Here is a 19711-nt window from a genome sequence, read left to right as displayed (position 1 = left end):
TTCCCCCGCCCCCACTACACGTAATGCCCTGCTTCGAGCCGCCAGCCCCAGGCAGCCCCGGCCCGGCCTGCCCTCCACTCTCCACTCCGGGAGTGGGCGGCCCCTCCGCAGGCTAACAGCCATCCTCCGAAGAATTTGTAGGCGGAACGACGAGGCCGAGAGCAGCTCGCAACGCCTCGAGCCCGAGGGGCTAGTGGGGAGGAAGCAGGTCCCCCATCGCACTGCGACAGCCTCCTGCCCGGCCCGCGGAGAACTACGACTCCCAGAGGGCCGCGGGGCACGCACATGCGCACGAGTGGCGGGCGGCCAGGGCACTGCCCCGCCCCCTCGGCGCAGCACCTGCAGAGATGATTGGCTGCGGCCGCTCGCCAGTGGTGAGCTCTGATTGGCTGCGGTGACGGTTGAGGCGGTTTCCGGAAGGGGGCGGTGGGAAGAGAAGCAATATGGCGGCGGAGAGTGGAGAGGGGCCGCAGGAGATGATGGAGGGTGAGAGCTCGCTGGGGGGCCGTCACGGCCGCGGCCGCTGAGGGGGTCGGGACGACCCGAGGGCGGCTGTCAGCTGCGTGCAGTGGGGCTGGTGGGCCCTCCGCGGCCGGGAAGCCCCCGGGTGTCAATCCCGAGGGCGATTGCCTGGGGGAAGGGGGCCCTGGCTGGCCGCGAGCCGGGGAGGGCAACCCGGGCCGGGGGGGGCAGTGGGTCCGTTACCTGGGGCATGGCGTGATGCCTTCCACCTCCCTGGGCGCTCCACGCGCCAGAGGTGGAAGAAGTGGGTTTGTGGAGATGACCGTGACGTAGAAACTTAAAGATAATAAGAAAGAAATCTCCTGGCATGACGGTGTTTCTCCTCCGTCGCACCGTGAAACGAGAGGAAATACTGAGGGGGAGACCGAGGAGGTGCAAGGAGTTTCAGGTCCCCAGGGCCAGGGTGGCCACCAGAGTTGTGTCTGGGTAAACGGTGAAGGGATCTAGCAGGTTGTGCTGGGGAGATGGTTGCTTTTATCTGCAGGGATCTTTTATTTATTTTTGACACCTTCACTACCTTTGTGTCATTGGTACTATTGTACATGATACTGATTTTTTTTCTAAAAGCTTTTAAAATGTAATAGTACTGATTCCATCTCCGTAATCTTTGGAATTGCACTTCATTGATCTAAGAAATTTCCTTTTTCCTCCAGTCTTCTTCCCAGATTGTTGGTTTTAGGAAGATGTGATGGGAGGAAAAAGTGCATCCAAAATCAAAGTAGAAACAAGGGGTAAGAGGCCTTTTATTTAAGACTAAACCTTTCATTTAGTTAACTTAGGATTTATACTAACTGCATAGTGGAATATATGAATCCTGGTTATTATATCTGCTTGCTACTTCTTCCCCCGACCCCACTGCTGAAAATAGCCTAATTCTGCTGTTATGTATCTTACACAGTTGATAAGCGGATTGAATCGGAGGAGTCTGGAGACGAAGAAGGGAAGAAGCAAGCAGTTCGCTTAGTAACCGACCTCAGTCAGCAGAGCCTGAGAGATGAGCAGAATGGTGAGAACACAGGTACTTTGCCAACCTAAATGATCGTGTTAGGAAGCGTTGTCCCACCAGCGCTTACAGTAGCGTGTGTGTACCAGTCCTTTATGTTTCTTGTGGCTACATGATGGTTGTATCAATGTTAGTGAGCAATGGGAATCTGCCCTAGAACAGTCTTCTTTAAAAATAAATAAACAATAGTGTTATCATGGCTAAAATAAAGCTGCCTTCTTTTTATGGATCCGCTGATACCAGACCTTTGTTTTTTTCTTATTTATTTATCCATCCACATTTCACTTTGAAATCTCTGATATCAAAATGCAAAACACCTTTATTCATACTTTTTTTGTGGACACATAGTAACTTTCTGTGGAAAGATGCCGGAAACGTTTGTTGGAAAAAAAGAGAAACAGTTTTCCATAATTGTGCTTTAGTGTATGTCAGTTTTTACCTGAAGAGTTGCCGGATTCCTTTGGAAGGCAAAGAATACTATTTCCAATAGATTGAAGGAAGATGTAAATTATTTTTTTTTTAATTTTTTGAGAAATCAAAATTACATCTGTTTGAATCCTCTTGACTTTAAACTTTTGCGACTATTTTTACTGTTTGTGTCCAGACATTGGGTAGAAATGTTGATAGACGTTTTTAAGCCTGTGCGTATTTGATGGAAGGGTTTGCTTTTCAGTAACTTGCATAGAATTTGTCAGAGCAGATCCATTTCTGAAGACCCTGTGTGGCAATATGACCTGGGTTTTTGGTGCTAGCTAACAATCCGAGGTGTAATACCATCCTTTTGGTAGATGTGTTCATGTGACCATTATTGGTCTGGAAATGGAAGTGAAATAATAAAGCAAATATTCTGCAGCAAATTTTAATCCTTTTTGACTGTGCATCTGTTGCAGATCCCTCCTAATCTTAATTTTGCCTATTGGAATTTACAAATGAAAATTTCCGAACTAGAAAATTATTGTCAGAATTTTAAGTCTTGTCTCCTAACTATAAATAAACTCTGTCTAGGTATAATTCATTGTTGATTGTAAAAAACCACCCCTGCATATTAATTAAAAAATGATGTGGTGAGGTCTGTAAGAGTGTAAGAGCACACCTGGCAAATTGTATGTTCCAAGCACTATATGATCAATACAACCATGCACATCGGTCAGTCGCAATTTTCCTTTGCATGCATGTAACACTGTTTGTTCAGCTGACATAATTTAGCTGTGGATTTGAGGTTATATTTTGTGTGTTGTTCTCCTAGGATTTATAATATTAGAGACAATACTTTGTGACGTACTTTTATTCCAATGAAAGCAAGAAAAAGACATTCAGATTTGGTGGCTGAATTATGTTGGATACTATTTAATGTAATGACTATTGTTACTTTATCTTCTTCCAAACTGAATCCAAAGGATTCAGAAAACTTCTAGGGCAGAAACCAAGCAGAGGAATAATTTTGGAACATTTGAGTGAGTTTCCACAGCCAGCTTTTTTTGTTTCTCAGCTGAAGGGAAAATGAAGAGTTTTTCACATTTTTAACAGAAAATCATAAATACAAAGAGCTCAAGCAGCTGAAATTTCAAATTTATCATTTTGCAAATTCTCTGGGGAATAGCGCTTCTGTTTGGAAAGCTTACTTAGCTATTTATAATCTTTTTCATGCATGTGCAGTTAAAAAGTGTAATTAAGCTTTTAGTTGCTTTAAACACTTATGGTACTGTGAACTTATGTAACTCAGTAACTACTGTTCCGTACTGCGGAATTTGGGTTTCCTGAATGTCGTATTTTTTTCCTACATCTGCAAAGCTGTGTAGCTCGCAGGCACAGGTTACACAAAAATTCACTTAAGTAGCTTCACTGCCAGAGCAACGTTTTTTCCCCTTGAGAAACGTGCTGTGTTAAAAATTGTGGGCTAAAGCGCTGTTTGCATACTTACTGTATGAAAGTGAAATTACAATTCTATTTGTAAAGTGACTGTAGAAGGGTCAGTTTAGGGTGCTATATGTCCACTTGGTTCGTAAATAAAATGTTGGTTGACAATTGATAGGACTGTAAATTCAGTAGAATCATTTTTGTTTCTCTTCTTTGAGAGAAAATGTACTTTAACGTTCTCATACCAATACTGATTTATCAGTGTTATGAGTATAAGCATCTCAGACTGCTGTGGAGAGTGTTTTATACACAGTACATGAAACTTTGAGTTTACCCTATTACATAAATGCTAGTGCATCTATGTTCACTTTTAAATTGCTTTTATTTCAGTGAATTCAATACACATATCCTTTTGTGTCTTCAGACTTGTGTGCTTTTTTTTCTCACGTTAGCTCTACCAGGACTGGTCATTCAAAGCCATATGACAAAAATATGAGGAGGGGATGTTCTTGTATTGATGAAGTTCCTTCACTCTCAGCTACTCTTTGACAGATCCCAGAACAGAGTATTTAACACATTGCCAAAAGTGTATAAATGGTCTATAATGGATGCTGTGATGAAACATGTAATTTTATAGAGAAGCCTGCCAGCCAAACAAGGTTGAAGGATTTTTTTTAATATTTTTTTACTTGATTTTTTTTTTGGTTGATGAATTTATTTTTTTTTACTGAGTACATGACTGACTTTACTGTTGGACAACTTTGAAATCTCAAAATGAGAAGTTCCCTCATTATGTGCACTAACTTACTGCTAGTACAACTTAATACAATGGGAATAGTTTGATTTATTTTTTTTAATGTGGTATCTGAAATAACTGTTGTTCCAAACTTGGGCTGCATTCCAGTTGGCTGTAAATTCAGCAAGGGTGCTTGTTTAGCTTGGAGCACTTTGTGCTGGCAGCCCTTTGCACCCTAGAAATAGGTAAAAGAGAGCAGTCTTGGTAGCAGCAGGGTAGGGTATTGTACTCCCCTGCTGAAGTGCATAGCTCCTGATCTGGAAGAAAATTAAGAAAATTCAAGTGTTGCCCACTGCGAAAATCTGACAGACATATGCATGCATGTCAGTTTTGGTGGCATTTCTGTACTGCCATTCATTGTCACCAAGCCTACCAGATCATTTTGCATTCCCAAAATATACTTTATGCTCAGGATACCATCTTCAACAAATGGGAATCAGGCATGAATTATTCAGCATGAATCTATCCAGTAAACTTTACCCCCTCTTGTGCTATGATAGAAGCACAGCAAATGTTGGGCTGTCTTCCAGAGCTATAAAGGCATTTCCCAAGAAGATGTACACAGTGTGATTATGTTTTCTAGCATATTAGTGAGTTCAGCCCAGCAAAAGAAGGGAGATCCATGCCATAGTGTGCCATTGACATAAACTGACAGTATTTATGAAAGAAAAGCTAAAGGGTGGTATTGCTGAGATGCTTGGTCGTTCCTGGCACTATCACTAGACAGTTTAGATTCCTTCTTGGCAATGTTGTGTTAGGTTATGGGAGGAACACAGGCACTTTGAATGGTGTATCTTCAGAGGGATGATGGCCCTAAGTGTAAAGAAAAGGAATCCTGCCCACATCAGTTTTCAGCCAGCATTATTCAGCAGCCACACAAGCATGCTGGGAAAGGTGCTATTCTTTCTGTCTTTTGCATCTAGGCATGAAATTCTGTTGTTAAGAAAGTTGGGGTTTTTTTCATTACTATCTATCATGATGAAAGCCAATTAGGTGAAGTGTATTTTTAATGCAGCAGAATATCTGATCTCATGTGTTTCTTCTTTTGAGGAGTGTTTGCTCCCTTTGTTTCTCCAGATGTTAGCCATTACTATCTTGTCTTTAGCTATCAGGTAGCAGAAGTTTAATATATTTGCTTCTCCTGCAGAAGAAGCAGAGACACCAGTGGACATGGAGACAATTAGCCTGGACCCAGAAGCTGAGGTAAAGGCAGATTTTTGTCCTTGTGGGCTTTATACAGCAAGAAGAAAAGGTAGGCAAAGACAAGTATTGAAACCTGGTTAAAAGATGTAATTCTTCTGAAGGTGCTGGCTATCATGATCTTCCTCATAATTGATCTAGAGCCTTTAGACTAGAAGTAGAGGAGTTTTATTCTTCGTCAGTAGCTGAAATGCTTTGTTAGTAATTTAGAATTTTAAATTAAGCATGGAGGCGCTGAAAGTGGGGCAATGCTACAGCATTATTCACAGGCTACGAGCTTTTGTGAGAATATCTTTAATGAAATGATTGTTGCTGTTGCTGTCAGACCCATGATTTGTAACAGGCATAGCTACTTGACCAGCCTTGTGCCTTGGCATTGGCAGCCTCATGAGCCCACTAGCTGGAGAGTTGTTGAACTTGGGTGGTGAAGTGCTCTATTTCTCCTTGACTGATCTGCAAAACTGGAACATTTGGGGCTGGGCAGCACAGATCTGAAGTGCATCAGCTGGCTGCCAGTGCAGAGTTAATGTTTGCAGAACCGTCAGATTATTTGAACTATCAGTGGTTTCTGTTCATCTGAGGCCTGGAACAGGAAATAGCAAGGTATGCCCTAGCAAAGTGGGTAAGAGAATTTTATGTAACACTTTATTCATGCTAGACAGCAGAATTTGGCTGTCTCGGTAAATTCAGAATTTACTGCAAAAGACTTCTAATTTTGGCATAACATTACTCAGGCTCAGGAAAGGACTGTTGCCTTTTTGCAGATACTGTGTTTGCAGTTGACAGGCTTAGGCCGCGTTCTTCACCTATGGTGGTAAAATCGTGCCAAACCCAATTTTCACAAGGTCTTTGTTCTAAGGAAAATTATAGTCTTACAAAATGTGCAGCTTGTTAAAACTTCCATTCAAAGTATCACATTGATCTTTGAAGAGTATTTTGAAAAAACTGCTGAATCCCTCTGGTTTTTTTTTCAGGATGTTGACTTGAATCACTTCCGAATTGGGAAGATTGAAGGATTTGAGGTGCTCAAGAAAGTGAAGGTAATAGCCCTAGGGAATTGTAACTGGAGATTTCGTGTACCTAACCTATAAGAGGATAGATAGAGGAGTCTCTTTGGTTGAGATCTAATGATTCACTTCATGTTTAACCAAAGGAGGTAGTGGTTACCCATTTGTCAAGTAGTAATAAAAATCCTAGGGTTTTGGAAGTGGATGACAGACGATGCCTTAGGGTTCATCCTAAGAGACCTCTGGAGGTCTTTAGTAAACACCTGCTCAAAGCAGATCCAATAGAGTGTGTTAAGATCTTCTCCAGTCAAGCTCTTGAGTATTTCCAAGGATGGAGATTACATAGCCTTTCTGGGCTGCTGTTCTAATGTCATCTTTGTGGTAAAAAAAATTCCTTCTATAGAGTTGGAATAACAAGAAAAAGAAAAGATTCTATTAAAAAAAAAAAAAAACAAAACCTGCAAACAAACCCAAAAACCAAACACAAACAAAAAACCCAGCAAAACCCAATGGGGAAAAAAAACAAACTCAACTTTATTGTCTATGCCAAAAGGCACTACGTGCTGTCATTCATATCCATTTTCCTGTTTGTTTTTAAACTTTTTCCCAACTATTAGACTCTCTGTCTCCGTCAGAATTTGATTAAGAACATTGAGAACCTGGACCAATTGCAGACCTTGCGGGAACTGGATCTCTATGACAATCAAATTCGGAAGATCGAGAACTTGGAGTCTCTAGTGGAACTTGAGTGAGTCCAGGGGACCATCAAGATTAGGTTGAGGGTGGTTTGCCACTCACTGTTGTACTTAGTCCAGTATTTATCACCCAGGCCTTTCTCACGATTCATTTGGGTGCTCTGTGAAGGATAACATCTGTTTTCCATTGATATTTAACCTGTGCAGTAAACTAGTTTCGTAATCCCGAAGCTCACCAGGGACAGTCAGCTGGAAATGAAACGTGTGCTGCATAAGGCAGTGAGAATGATAGGTGGTTGCAGCTTCTATGCAGGTGTTGAAGCGTACAGGCACCCCTCGCTTTTGGCAGTGAGAACTCCATATAACATGTTTTTATTCCTGCAGAAAATGACAAGAGATTTCAGGTGAGATTAGGACATTTTCTAGAGGGTGTTAGGGAAGGAGTAGCACTCTTCCTGGTTTCTGGCGCTTGTGTGTGATCACTCTGGAGATACACTCTCCTCATGGGGGTGAGGAAGACTGACCTACTTTGTGCAGTCTTAACTGCTTCATGCTATGGGAGGCCTTGACGTTGTCCTGTCAGAGGCAGATCTTGTAGGCATGTACATTTCCCAAGAAATACGTAGTACTGAAGACTGGCTTCCTCCCACAGTGGTAGCTCCATGGCTGGGCAAAATGATGGCCATCTTCAGTGTGTGACAAATTTTGTTTTTTTGTAATTGTTTGGTTGGTTTTTTTCCCCCTGACACACTGGAAGTATTTTGAAAGTTTTATTTGTTGTCACTTCTGATAAAAAGATAATACACTTAGGACTTACACTTGATCTCTGATAGTAAGGTTCCCCCCGATTTACAAGTGCCTCTTCCAGAATCACCCATGCCTGATGGACAAAGAGACCTTTGTTTTGTTTTACCTCAGGATCCTGGACATCTCCTTCAACGTTCTGCGACACATTGAAGGACTAGATCGGCTTACCCAACTTAAAAAACTCTTCCTCGTCAACAACAAAATCAGCAAAATTGAGAATTTGAGCAGCTTGCAGATGCTACAGATGTTAGAGTTGGGATCCAATCGAATTCGGGTAGGCTTGGTCTACAAGATGTTAGCCAGAGAGTTTTGAGCTCTTTGGTTTGGGATTAGCCTTTTCTGAAAGTGCACTTCATTGAATTTTACTTGCAATTTTTTCTTTTTATTGTTCCAGTCATTTAATGTGTAATTGCTTATTGCTGCGCATGCTGAATTCTTTAATTATGAATGCATGTAATGCCTGGCTACTAAATTGCTATTTATGAATTTCTCTCTTTAATGAAATCATGCGTCCCCTGTGTGTTGCCTTTTGCAGATGATGGTTTCCTCCTGCTAGAGAGCCAAGCCTACCAAAGCTAGCAATTATTGTTTTCTCTTACCTTCCTAGAGGCTGGTGCTGTGTTGATAAAACCTATTGAACGCGAATTTAATTCTAGTTGGAGTTGTATGTGTAACTGATGACCATTGTAGCAGGTTAGTCTCACTCAGGAGAAAGACTTTCTTGAGGCTTTGCTCTGAAATACCTTAAGAACCTGGTACTGTACTGCTGATTACTGGGGACTTTTTTTTTATTGTGCGGTTTGTGACTTTTTCAATTTAGGTGATTTAAAATCTGTGCCAGTTAAAGGGAAGGAGTTCTGAGTAGCGTCTCCTCTCCTTATGGAGACATTAACTATTAGTTTTTTAGAAGTTTTTTCAGTTATATAAGCTTTAGAAAATACTTGTAACAGATGAGTGCATTTCAACCTGAAAATTGCCTAAGTTGGCACTCCCCATTTACAGTCTCTAAAAATTACTTGTTATGCTGAAAGAGCAAATTAGGAAAAAAACTGTTTGCCCTCTGTATTTCAAGCCTTGTGGAAGCACACTTCCAGAAAAGAAGGAAACTTCGGTTATTATAAACAGCCTTCTACAGCAGAAAAGTGTGCTGCTTTTATGAACTGGAAAAATTTTATTTTGCTCATAAAGCTAAACTGGACTGAATCCTTTTCCATCCAAAGGAATTTCTACTTTGCAAATTAAGTTACTTAGGGGAATAAATCTAGAGTGTGAGAACATCAGCCAGATCAGATAAGTGATTAGGAACCTTAGAATTTGCATCACCTGGGGGAACATGAGTTAGAAAGTAATGTGCTTTCCTGTATTCAGAAACATAACAGGCTGAGTGTACTGATCCTTACGTTAAGTAAAACTATACTGTATTCTGTATCTAAGCATCATTACCTTCTGAAAAAAAAAATCCAGCTAGTTTTCTGAATTGATACTTATGGGGTACATTGGCACCAGTGTTGCCAAGCTCAAGAATATCTTTTAAACAATTAGGTTAGATTTATTTTATATGTTGTTTTCTCAGTTATAAAAAAAAAAAAAGTTATTATTGTATGGTTAACACGAGCTGCTTAAATTACTTTATTTTTAGCATTTTTTCTGTTCATCTGTTAATTCTATTCTGGCTTCTTCAAACAGCATTGCTCTATGCTTCTAATTGCTTTACTGGAGTGAGTACCCTGTGCCTAGGCTAGGTGTGAAGAAATATATATCATGTTATTTGGGAGCACCTAGAACTCTTTTAATAGTTTTCTGTTGGTAGGGTGGCTGGCTATGTGCTTTACAGGTAGGGATATCCTTAACTCTTCAGGGTAAAGGCCTGTGGACTGTCTGTTCAAGCAGCATTCTTGGCTCTGAGGTGCCTGACATACTCATTCCCTGTGCATTAAAGCTTCTGCAGTAATGCTGGCTTAGTCATTTTGCAGCACACTCTAACCTTTTGGAGTGCACTTACCCTGGAGTCTGTCATGACGTACAAAGCACTTGCAGTTCTTTTCCTTTTGTACAAATGGTGGGGAAGCAGAACTTTATGCTTGAGCTGATGCATTTCATGCTTTTTTCTCAAAGCTGGACTGAGGCAACTGTAAGGCAATCACTTATTTATTTGTTCCTTAGGTTTTTTCCATCCTCATGTCCATCTGTTTCATACTGTCCCTTAAGTGTGGGTTTTCATAGCTTTAAGTGGCGCTTTTTTTTTTCCCTTTTTCCCCCAATTACTTCCTCTCAGTTTCCTGAGAGTCACAAGTATTTCCTCCTCAGGGCTGGGGGAGTTACCAGTGAGCAACAAACCTATCATTTTCTTGCAAGGTCAGAACAGGAGTAAGTCCACAGGCTAGAAGGAGGGAGAATCCAAATATGAGCCAATGAACAACTTATGTTGAATCTGTTGGCAGTTGTGGGATAGAGCTTGAAGAGCTTCTTTCCTTTCCAGAGTGTATCTATAAATACATAGTGCATGTGTTTGTTTCCATCTTTCTCTTCCTTCCCTTGTACACACATGGATAAATGCACACGCACGCACACACAGTAACTTAAGTGGTGCTAGGACTCAGTGGCCTGTCTCACCAGCACTACTAGTCCCTGAAACTCTTCCAGGCAAGAAGGGTGTGGAAAAACTGAGATGTCACAAGGTACTTGAGCACAGATGCGTAGCTCTGTGTGTATTTATATTCATATTACTGTTCTTCTGTGAGCTGAAGTCTGGTTTTAAGATTCTTGTCTCTTTTAACAGCACAGTTTTTTGAATTAAGAGACTTTCCCCTGAAAAAAAAACACCACCATTTTCGTTTTTTTTTTTTTTCCTTCTGTTTGCAGGAGCCCCTCCTAAGCTCACCTTTTTCCCCTTTTCTTGCCCTTTTTTCTGTCTTCTGCTCATGCTTTCTGGTGCCCCTTTCTCTGTAAATAAAGAATCATAGAATCGTCCAGCTTGGAAGAGACCCTTGGGATCATCGAGTCCAACCATCTACCCTACACTACAAAGTTCTTCCCTATGTCATATCCCCCAACACCACATCTAAATGACTCTTAAACACATCCAGGGATGGTGACTCAACCACCTCCCTGGGCAGCCTATTCCAATGCCCGACCACTCTTTCTGTGAAAAATTCTTTCCTAATGTTCAGTCTAAACCTACCCTGCTGGAGCTTGAAGCCATTCCCTCTCGTTCTGTCATTAATTACCTGTGAGAAGAGACCAGCACCAACCTCTCTACAACGTCCTTTCAAGTAGTTGTAGAGAGTGATGAGGTCTCCCCTCAGCCTCCTCTTCCTCATACTAAACAGTCCCAGCTCCCTCAATCGCTCTTCATAACATTTATTCTCCAGGCCCTTCACCAGCTTCGTTGCCCTCCTCTGCACTCGCTCCAGCACCTCGATATCTCTCTTGGATTGAGGTGCCCAAAACTGGACACAATACTCCAGGTGTGGCCTCACCAGTGCTGAGTACAGGGGCACAATCACCTCCCTATTTCTGCTGGTCATGCTATTTCTAATACAAGCCAGGATGCCGTTGTCTTTCTTGGCCACCTGGGCACACTGCCGGCTCATATTCAGCCGCTTGTCAATTAGAACCCCCAGGTCTCTTTCTTCCAGGCAGCTTTCCAGCCACACTTCCCCAAGCCTGTAGCGCTGCTTGGGGTTATTGTGGCCCAAGTGCAGAACCTGGCAGTTGCCCTTGTTGAAACTCATACCATTGATGTTGGCCCAATGATCCAATCTATCTAGGTCTCTCTGTAGAGCTTCCCTATCCTCCTGGGAATCAACACTCCTGCTTAACTTGGTGTCATCTGCGAACTTGCTGATGATACACCCTATGTCCTTGTCGAGATCATCAATAAAGACATTAAACAGAAATGGTCCTAACACTGAGCCCTGAGGCACACCACTTGTGACCGGCCGCCAGCTGGATTTAAGTCCATTGAGCACCACTCTTTGGGACCTTCCAGTCAGCCATTGCTTGACCCAGCAGATCGTATGCTCATCCAGGCTGTGTGAAGCCAGTTTTTCCACAAGAATTGTATGGGGGACAGTATCGAATGCTTTTCGAAAGTCCAGGTATACAATATCAACAGCCTTTCCCTCGTCCAGTAATCTGGTTATCTTGTCATAGAAGATCAGGTTCGTCTGGCAGGACCTGCCTTCTATAAACCCATGCTGACTAGGCCTGATCCCCTGGTTGCCCATTATGTGGGTTTTGATGGCACTCAAGATGACCTGCTCCATGACCTTCCCTGGTATCGAGGTTAGACTGATGTATCGTATGAACCATATAAGAATATGGTTCTTCTTGATGCATGAGAGGTCCTTGTTTCTCCCACTGAAGGCTGAGTTCAGGACTTTAAACTGGTATAGTGTATGTGTTCTGCCAGTAGTGTGTATATTTAAAGCATGTATGTCACTTGGTGTGTGTGTTCTGCCAGTAGCATGAATATATAGCCAGTAGTTAAATATATTAACACATACACCCATGAGGCAGTTAACCTTCCTTATGACAGAAACTGTTGTGTGGGGAAGCTAAACAGCTTGCCTCTTGACTGTGTTATGCAGTCACTGATGGTCACGACTAAACTTGCAAACTGCATTTTCTCCTCCCAGATTCTCTTTCCATTCACTAGTGACAGATTTTTCTTGGCTCACAAATGAGTATCTCCTAACATATGATACACTTCATGGCCCAGGGAGTGGCATTTCCAGTGCTTCCCAAGCCTTTTGATTCTCTGCTCTTGCTGCCTGGACAGTGGGGTCCACAGCTGGGACAAAGTGATGTGACCCTTGCTGAAAATCAGTGAATAGTAGTGCCACGAGACAGCTGTCACACGGGCTGCGGTTCACTGTCACTGCACAAAGTCCTGCCTTGCTCTGCTCTTGGGTCACAAGGGAGGCCCTACCTTGTGCGTGCTTTGTGTTGTGGAATTGGCAGGCTTGTGTTTCACAGGAGTGCAGCTCCGTGGGTCAAGGCTATAAAATGGCAAATGCATCTACAGGTCGGAGTTTTTGCATTACAGCAATAACACTGTCTCCTTTGGTCATTTTGCAGGCAATTGAAAACATCGACACTTTGGCTAATCTTGACAGTCTGTTCCTTGGAAAGAATAAAATCACCAAGCTCCAGAACTTGGATGCACTGACAAACTTGACTGTGCTCAGCATACAGGTATTGGTTCTACTTTGTACTGTTGCGTTCTGAACAACCCTGGTTACCTGAACCACCTTGCAATTTATGATAAGCTCTTCTGATTCAGCAGGTCTTCAGTGTTTGAGTTAAACTCCTGTACTGGAAGAAAGTGTGATGTTCTCTGTGTTCTCTTTTCTCATGTTTTCATACTAAATGAGATTAATAGACATTGATAAAATGATAAAACAAATGTTTGATTTTTATGGAATAGAGAACAAGAAATGAGTGGTATCCCCCATTTCCTTCCTGAAATACTGTTTCCTAATAAATTGCAATAACATCAAATGAGTTACTCCAGGGAAGACATTATAATGGCAGTGGGCTCCGTGTTGCTACTCTCTTCCTGAAGAGGGAAGAAATCTGAACAAGCCTGTGTTAATGAAATCTGTCCTTAATGAGCTTATGGAAAGTTTCTTCCTTATTTAAAAGGTGGAATAAAAGATACTTAACTAATTTCTTTCATTGAGTCTCTTCCTCATCCACCTGACAATGCTACTGCATTCTAGTATCTCTTACAGCTGCTGGTAAGAAAGCCATACGCGCTACATGTTGTAGTACCTGTATGTGTACCTATTGCATGTGTATATTATCTATATATATGTGTATATATATGTATAATACATGTACCTATTCTATAGGATGTAAAGAATTAGGTACAGCAGAGTGTATTGGGATTGAAATGTTGTGACTTGTTTTCTGACCATTCCTTTGAAAAGACCTACAAAATGAATGCTATTAATGCCTTGTTGTTTCTAAAGACACCAAGAGGAAAACTTTCAGGCTACAACTTTTAATGGGAAGATCAGAGTCTGATTCTTCTAAACCTTGAGACTTTGTCTCCCATGGAACTTCCTTGTGCGTTGGTGGTACAGAGATCAAACAAGCCGAGCTGATGAAATCAGTGTGGACCCAAGCAGACTGTTTCCCCTTCCCATCCATACTTCAGAGAAATGCTTTTTCTCCAGTGACTCACTTGGGTTTTGGTTTGTTTGGAGTGGACTTAAACTGCTGTTACACTTTCAGAATAACCGTCTGACCAAGATTGAGGGGCTGCAGAGCTTGGTGAATTTGCGTGAGTTGTACCTCAGCCACAATGGCATCGAAGTCATCGAGGGACTGGAGAACAATGTGAGTAGACTCTTGCTAACTGTGTAACAGAATTGTTGCCCTAAGCTGCTCCTGTTAGTGCCTGTGCTTTTCTGGAAGCTTTTGTTCCTCACCTTCCCCATTTACCTGTGGGGTCCTGAGTCTCTTGAAAAGACCACAAAGATCAAAGTATTTGTTATGTTTAAATATCTTGCATGGGTGAAGCTCCTCTAGATCTTCTGGAGCAGAATTGTGCTTCCCCTCCCCAGGTCATGAAAACAAGTTACATAAGCCTGTAGTGTTTTCATTCTCACCCAACAGTAGATGCCATTGTCAGAGAGCAGAGACAATCTAGAACTTAGTTGGCTCTGTGCAAGGCAGGAAAAAAAGCCTTTTCCTAAAACTGTTGAGTTTCCTGCAGCAAAAAGTTTGTTCAACTCTGCTGCTCGAGAGGACACTTATGATCTGATTTTTAATGGATTCCTTCTCTTAATGTACTATGAGGAAAGCTGACGTTTTAGGAGCCCTTGGCTGGCAGTTGCCATCTGGCCGGTAACTGCTTTTGTTTTGTCAAACTGTTTTCATTTTTTTTTTTTTTTTTTTTTTTTTTGCTTCTGGGAGATCAGTAACCCAGTTTAATTAAAAACAGTTTTCCTTTCTGTATTTAGGCAGTGAGAGTTCTTGTGCTACATGTAAGCAGCTGGCAGTAATGTGTCTTTTCTTCTGACAGTTTCCATCTCTGGGCCTGAAAAAAGTGGGACAGAGAAGATGAAAGGAAATCCTGTGTAATGTTTTTGTGTTTGCTTGTCTAGAACAAACTCACAATGCTGGACATTGCATGCAACAGGATCAAGAAGATTGAAAATATCAGTCACCTAACAGAGCTGCAGGAATTCTGGGTAAGTGCAGGCTGGAGCTGAAATGTCTGTACCATGGTGAAAGAAACCCGTCAGATGGGGAGCAGTGGGAAGGTGGTGTACACGTATGTCTTATTCCAGTGACCAACTTTAAGATATTGACAGTCTGCATGGATAGAGTTTACAATGGTTTCACCTAAGGAAGGAGTTGAGCTTAAAAAAAATCTGTGCAGGGATTTGCTTAGTGCTAAAGAGCCTGTCTCTACCCAGGAAGTAGACCCTGCTTTCATGCTTGTGATGGTTATGAAACAGCCCTACTGTGTCCTATTTCTGCAGATCTCATCTTTCTTTAAGTGAGCATGACAGTGTAATGAGGGAAGCTGATACTGGGTCACCACTGCTCTGGAGCACAGTACCTGTTTAGAACAGAGTTGATATGTTCAGGTTGTTATAAATATGAAGAAAATGAAACCATCTTCTGGTTTACTTCCATTCCTGTGAGGGAGATAACTGTTCAGGGTTGCTTCTGTTTGTTTCTGGCACACTAAATAGCTAAGCCCTTTGTCATTCATAAGTCTGGTCAGGAACTATGCAAGACAGCCCCTCCTGAAACATCATATTTGGAAGCTGTGTACATATCTGCTCATGTTTTGGGGGGAAAAAGCAGCAGATGTTCATGAGTTGGCACGTGCTTTAGCTCTTTTAGAGTTTCTGTATGACAAGGCTGAGAATAGGAGTTGTGCTGCTTAGTGTCTGTCATTTGGAGTTCAGTTATTTAAACTTTAGGACAGAGGTTGAGATAAAAGGAGTGGAAAGCAGCTGCAAATGAAACCAAGGTAGAGGCTGGAGTCCATGCTACTTAGCTTGTTTTCCTCATCTTGCAGTGTGGCTTAGCAGATTGGTAGCGGTGTTACCTGGCCATGCCTGTTCCATAAGGAACTCTTTAAATAACAGGAGTTGAGAAGCCCTGTTTAACGTGACATCTTTTGGGTGGTAAAAATGAGCCAGTGTAATGTGGCCGGCTTGGGACTTGTTGTGATCCTTTGCAATTTCCTCCAGTCTTCCTCTTAGCTGTTGCTCTGCTTAGAGAAGGTGGTGTTGCACAGCTGTTTCCACTTGTTTTCCAGAAAGCAAAGGGAAGATCTTAACCTCATTGGACTTCTTTTGCAAAAACACTAGTGCGTTTAAAGATTTTGTTGTCAAAGCAGACCTTTGGCCAACATCTGTTAGCTGAACCTGCAAAATGCTTTCCTGACTTTTTACCACTTTAACACTCTTTTAAAAAAAAAACATAAAAAAGATAGGGTGCTTTTTGATAAAGAGCAGGGCAGAATTTTCTCTGATGTGAACAAGTGTTGCATCTACCGATTTTTTTTTTTTTTTTTTTTTTTTTGCTGACTGTACACCTGAAGCCATATAACAAAGTCCTTTAACACCTTAAGGAAGCAGAATTTCAAATCTTAGATACTGTGGGAATCTGCTAACAAGTATCCCAGTACCACCTCCCCAGTGGAGGGACTGAGACATCTGAAGGTCAAGTGACTTGACTGAACTTGCAATGAGCTGTAGCAGAATGAAAGAGCTGACAGGTTCTCTTCAGAGTTTTAGTCCAGGGTTTTAGCACTGGAACTCTGGCAGTCCCAGTGATAAGCAGTTTCATTGAACTTTCATTTTCAGGAAGAAATTCTTTGCTGTGAGGGTAGTGAGGCACTGGCCTGTGTTGCCCAGAGAAGCTGTGGATGCACCTTCCCTGGAGGGGTTCAAGGCCAGGTTGGAGGGGGCTTTGAGCAACCTAGTCTGGTGGGAGATGTCCCTGCCCAGGGCAGAGGGGTTGGAACGAGATCTTTAAGGTTCCTTCCAACACGAACCATTCTATGAACTAGCTGGAGGGAGGCAACTGGAGAAAATAGAGCTGCTTATCTGCCACACAGCAAACATGGTGCACAAAATTTCCAGGTTACCGTGGGTGCCTGATGCGAGGAAGAACAGTTGTTGAGGGGTGTCAGAGCCAACCCATTGAATTTTTTTTTATTTTTTATTTAAAGATGGTATTGCTGTGGTGACTGCCTCTATATCCAAAGGCAAAGGGTGGCTGAAGTCTCTTAAGCTGGACAGCAAGTCCAACCTTGCACACTTGGCTTCCTTGCCAGGCAGTTGAAGCATTCCCCTAGCACATCCTTTGCGGTGCCAGCAATGGGGCAGCTCCTGGGCTGACAAGAGGAGAGCCTGAATCGGAGAGCTTAGGGCTTTCTCCAGAGGGCACAAACAGTTTTTGTGGGGACGTTATGTCAAGGGAAGAGGGAAAATGTCACTTATCAGTTTGGGACCTTTTTTAATGTTTCCTGGGAAGTCATGAAAGTAAGGGTAGATGTCACAGTGGAAGAAAATCTTGACATAAAAATTTCCACCCTTTAAATGAGCAGTGTAGGGGCTGGGGCACTGTATAAAGAGACCGTCTCAGTGTCTTGCTGGGTCTTTCCCAGCATAATAGTTAGACTGGATACACTGTCTGAAGAGGGGAGCATTTGACTGGAAACCCGGGAGAATGTGGGGAAGTTGGAGATGGTTAGCAAGGCCTCGAGTGCAAGACAAGAAAGCACATCTCAGGGGATCCAGGGGTAAAAGGATCGTCTTATGTACATGAAGACTGTACAGCATTCCTGCCCCTGGATAGCAGTAGTCCTCCTGAGCAGCATCGGTGTGGCTCGGTTCCTGCTAACCAGGCTTATTTTGGGAGTGTCTGTCTGTGTGAGTGTGCCTGTATGTGCTCCGCAGATGAATGATAATCTCGTCGAGAGCTGGAGCGACCTGGATGAGCTGAAGGGAGCGAAGAACTTGGAAACTGTATATCTGGAGCGAAATCCCTTGCAGAAGGATCCCCAGTACCGGCGCAAAATCATGCTGGCCCTCCCAACTGTCCGGCAGATTGATGCCACGTTTGTTCGATTCTGAGTCTCCTGCTGCCCTCTCTCTCCTGTCCTCCTTGGAGAAATGTCCCAACTGGGTTTTTTTATCCATTTACCACTCCCCAGGTCTTCATTACACTGACACTCGCAAAGCAAATGGTCAATGAAAAGCACCGAATACCAGATCTTGTGTACAATGCACTTGTTGTTTTTGAAATGTTGTTATTAAATCTTAACACAAGAGAGTTCCTTGTGCTTTTGTCTGTTATTTATGGGTGAGGTTTTTCCCAGAAATTGTTTGCCAACAGACTGGAACCACTTGCTGACTTTCCTTGACTCTGTGACACACCTTCAGGTTAGTAATGTCCTAGCAAACATCACTTCCAGATCCAGGCTCAGTTGTGGTCTGTGAAAATGTGAAAAGACAGTGATGGTGCTGATGTGCAGAAGGATCTGATAGAGATGCCCATCTGAGTTACCAGGTGGGAGTCAGTGCTAAGTATCTGCTTGTAAAACTCAGGGAGGGAAGGGGAAGGTTTGCCTTTCCATAGCAATTTTAATGGTTGGTTTTGGTTTTGTGGTTTGTTTTTTTTTAAACACAGCTGCAAGCTCATTAGAGGCTTGAGGACAAGTAGCTTGAGGTATGAAAGCACTGGGGCTGTACATGCCTGGATGAGCTACTTGCCTTCACAGAGTCGCTACGCTTAAATCTAGTGCTGTCAACTGGAAGAGGGTTTAAAAGGAGAGATGGGAGGGACGATGGATTCCACTTCAGGAGGTGAGGGCTCTAGTTCAGTCTTGCAGGTTCTTTATTGATGGTTGTGGCTTTGTTTGCCTCTTGATTTCCCAGGATTTGTCAGAGCAAAGTACAGCAGATGCCAAGGTGTATCATTTCTCCTTCTTGGGCTGAAGCCGAGGCTGCTTTCACATCCCTTCTAGAACAGGGGAGTGATGGATGTGGCCAGCAGTTCCTCAGTGGTCACATTGAACATCTCCACTGCCTGAAGTGTAGCTGAAAGACTCAGTGGACATTCTGATCTTTATGGAAAAGAGTGGAGCGACTCTAGAAGGAGCCATTGATTTAGTATGACTTCGAGTATGTTCTTCATCTTACAAATGCTGTCTGGGTCCCTTGGTAGAAACTCATGACAAAGCCCACCTGCCTGGAGTGCCACGTGCTTGGATTGCAGTTTTGGCAGTGTGAATCGGGAGAAGAGTGAAACATAGACCTCTCCAAGGGGCTTCAAAACGGCTTTGTACTGATGTGGGAGGAGGCAGCAAGATTACTGTGGTGTAGTGAAAGCCGCTGCTTGTTTCACTGCTGTGTCTCTTGTTGTTCGTGATTTGATACCTGCTGAGTGACAGCTGTCACCTTCAAGCTGTGGGTGCCTGCTGGAGTAGCCTTTATTTGTGGTTCAAGTTGCCGGGCTCTTTTGTGAATACAGCCTCTTGCGGTATTTAGGAATCGGGACTGTTTTGTGGCCAATGTATTCAGCATCATCATTTGCTTGTTATTAATACTAAATTAATATGACTGATACAATTTATTAATGCTTCTGGTCAGCAAGGCAAAGGGTTTGGTGGTACTTTGTTACAGATGGTGTTCGCACTCAGGAAACAACATGAATCCTGTCCCGCTCACACTAAATACTGCAATGTGGCCTTGCTGTCCCCCTGCACTTGTGGTTGATGTGGGCAATTAAACTTCATACCCCCAGTGGCTGGAAAACCGCCCTGGAAGCGCTTGCCATCTGC

The 19711-nt window shown here is 42.8% G+C and overlaps 1 protein-coding gene across 6 annotated transcripts; it reads left to right on the top strand.

The window, feature by feature from the left end:
- Positions 1-405: 405 nt before the first annotated feature.
- PPP1R7 (protein phosphatase 1 regulatory subunit 7) lies at positions 406-18202 on the top strand. 6 transcript variants are annotated; one of them, XM_074153051.1, is made up of 11 exons: positions 406-486; positions 1176-1253; positions 1421-1540; positions 5326-5381; positions 6353-6418; positions 7003-7133; positions 7999-8161; positions 12970-13086; positions 14131-14235; positions 15006-15092; positions 17826-18202. In XM_074153051.1, the coding sequence occupies exons 2-11, from the start codon at positions 1211-1213 to the stop codon at positions 18000-18002; spliced, it is 1065 nt and encodes a 354-aa protein (XP_074009152.1). In that variant the 5' UTR covers positions 406-486; positions 1176-1210; the 3' UTR covers positions 18003-18202. The 6 variants fall into 6 exon arrangements, with proteins under 6 accessions (XP_074009152.1, XP_074009154.1, XP_074009153.1 ...); XM_074153053.1 differs by having other exon boundaries at positions 416-486; positions 1421-1528; XM_074153052.1 differs by lacking the exon at positions 1176-1253 and having other exon boundaries at positions 423-486.
- The last annotated feature ends 1509 nt before the right edge of the window (positions 18203-19711 follow it).

Source organism: Numenius arquata, chromosome 9 (genome assembly GCF_964106895.1).
Source record: "Numenius arquata chromosome 9, bNumArq3.hap1.1, whole genome shotgun sequence".
Classification (NCBI taxonomy): domain Eukaryota; kingdom Metazoa; phylum Chordata; class Aves; order Charadriiformes; family Scolopacidae; genus Numenius; species Numenius arquata.
The sequence above is the reverse complement of the archived record's forward strand: the minus strand, read 5'-3'. Positions and strand labels throughout refer to the sequence as shown.

Bases quoted from the DNA above. Each gene is read 5' to 3' on its own strand.
- PPP1R7 (XM_074153050.1), top strand. From the start codon at position 444: ATGGCGGCGGAGAGTGGAGAGGGGCCGCAGGAGATGATGGAGG. The intron at 5,382-6,352 runs GTAAAGGCAGAT...TTTTTTTTTCAG, and splicing joins GCCTGGACCCAGAAGCTGAG to GATGTTGACTTGAATCACTT. The intron at 13,087-14,130 runs GTATTGGTTCTA...TTACACTTTCAG, and splicing joins TGACTGTGCTCAGCATACAG to AATAACCGTCTGACCAAGAT.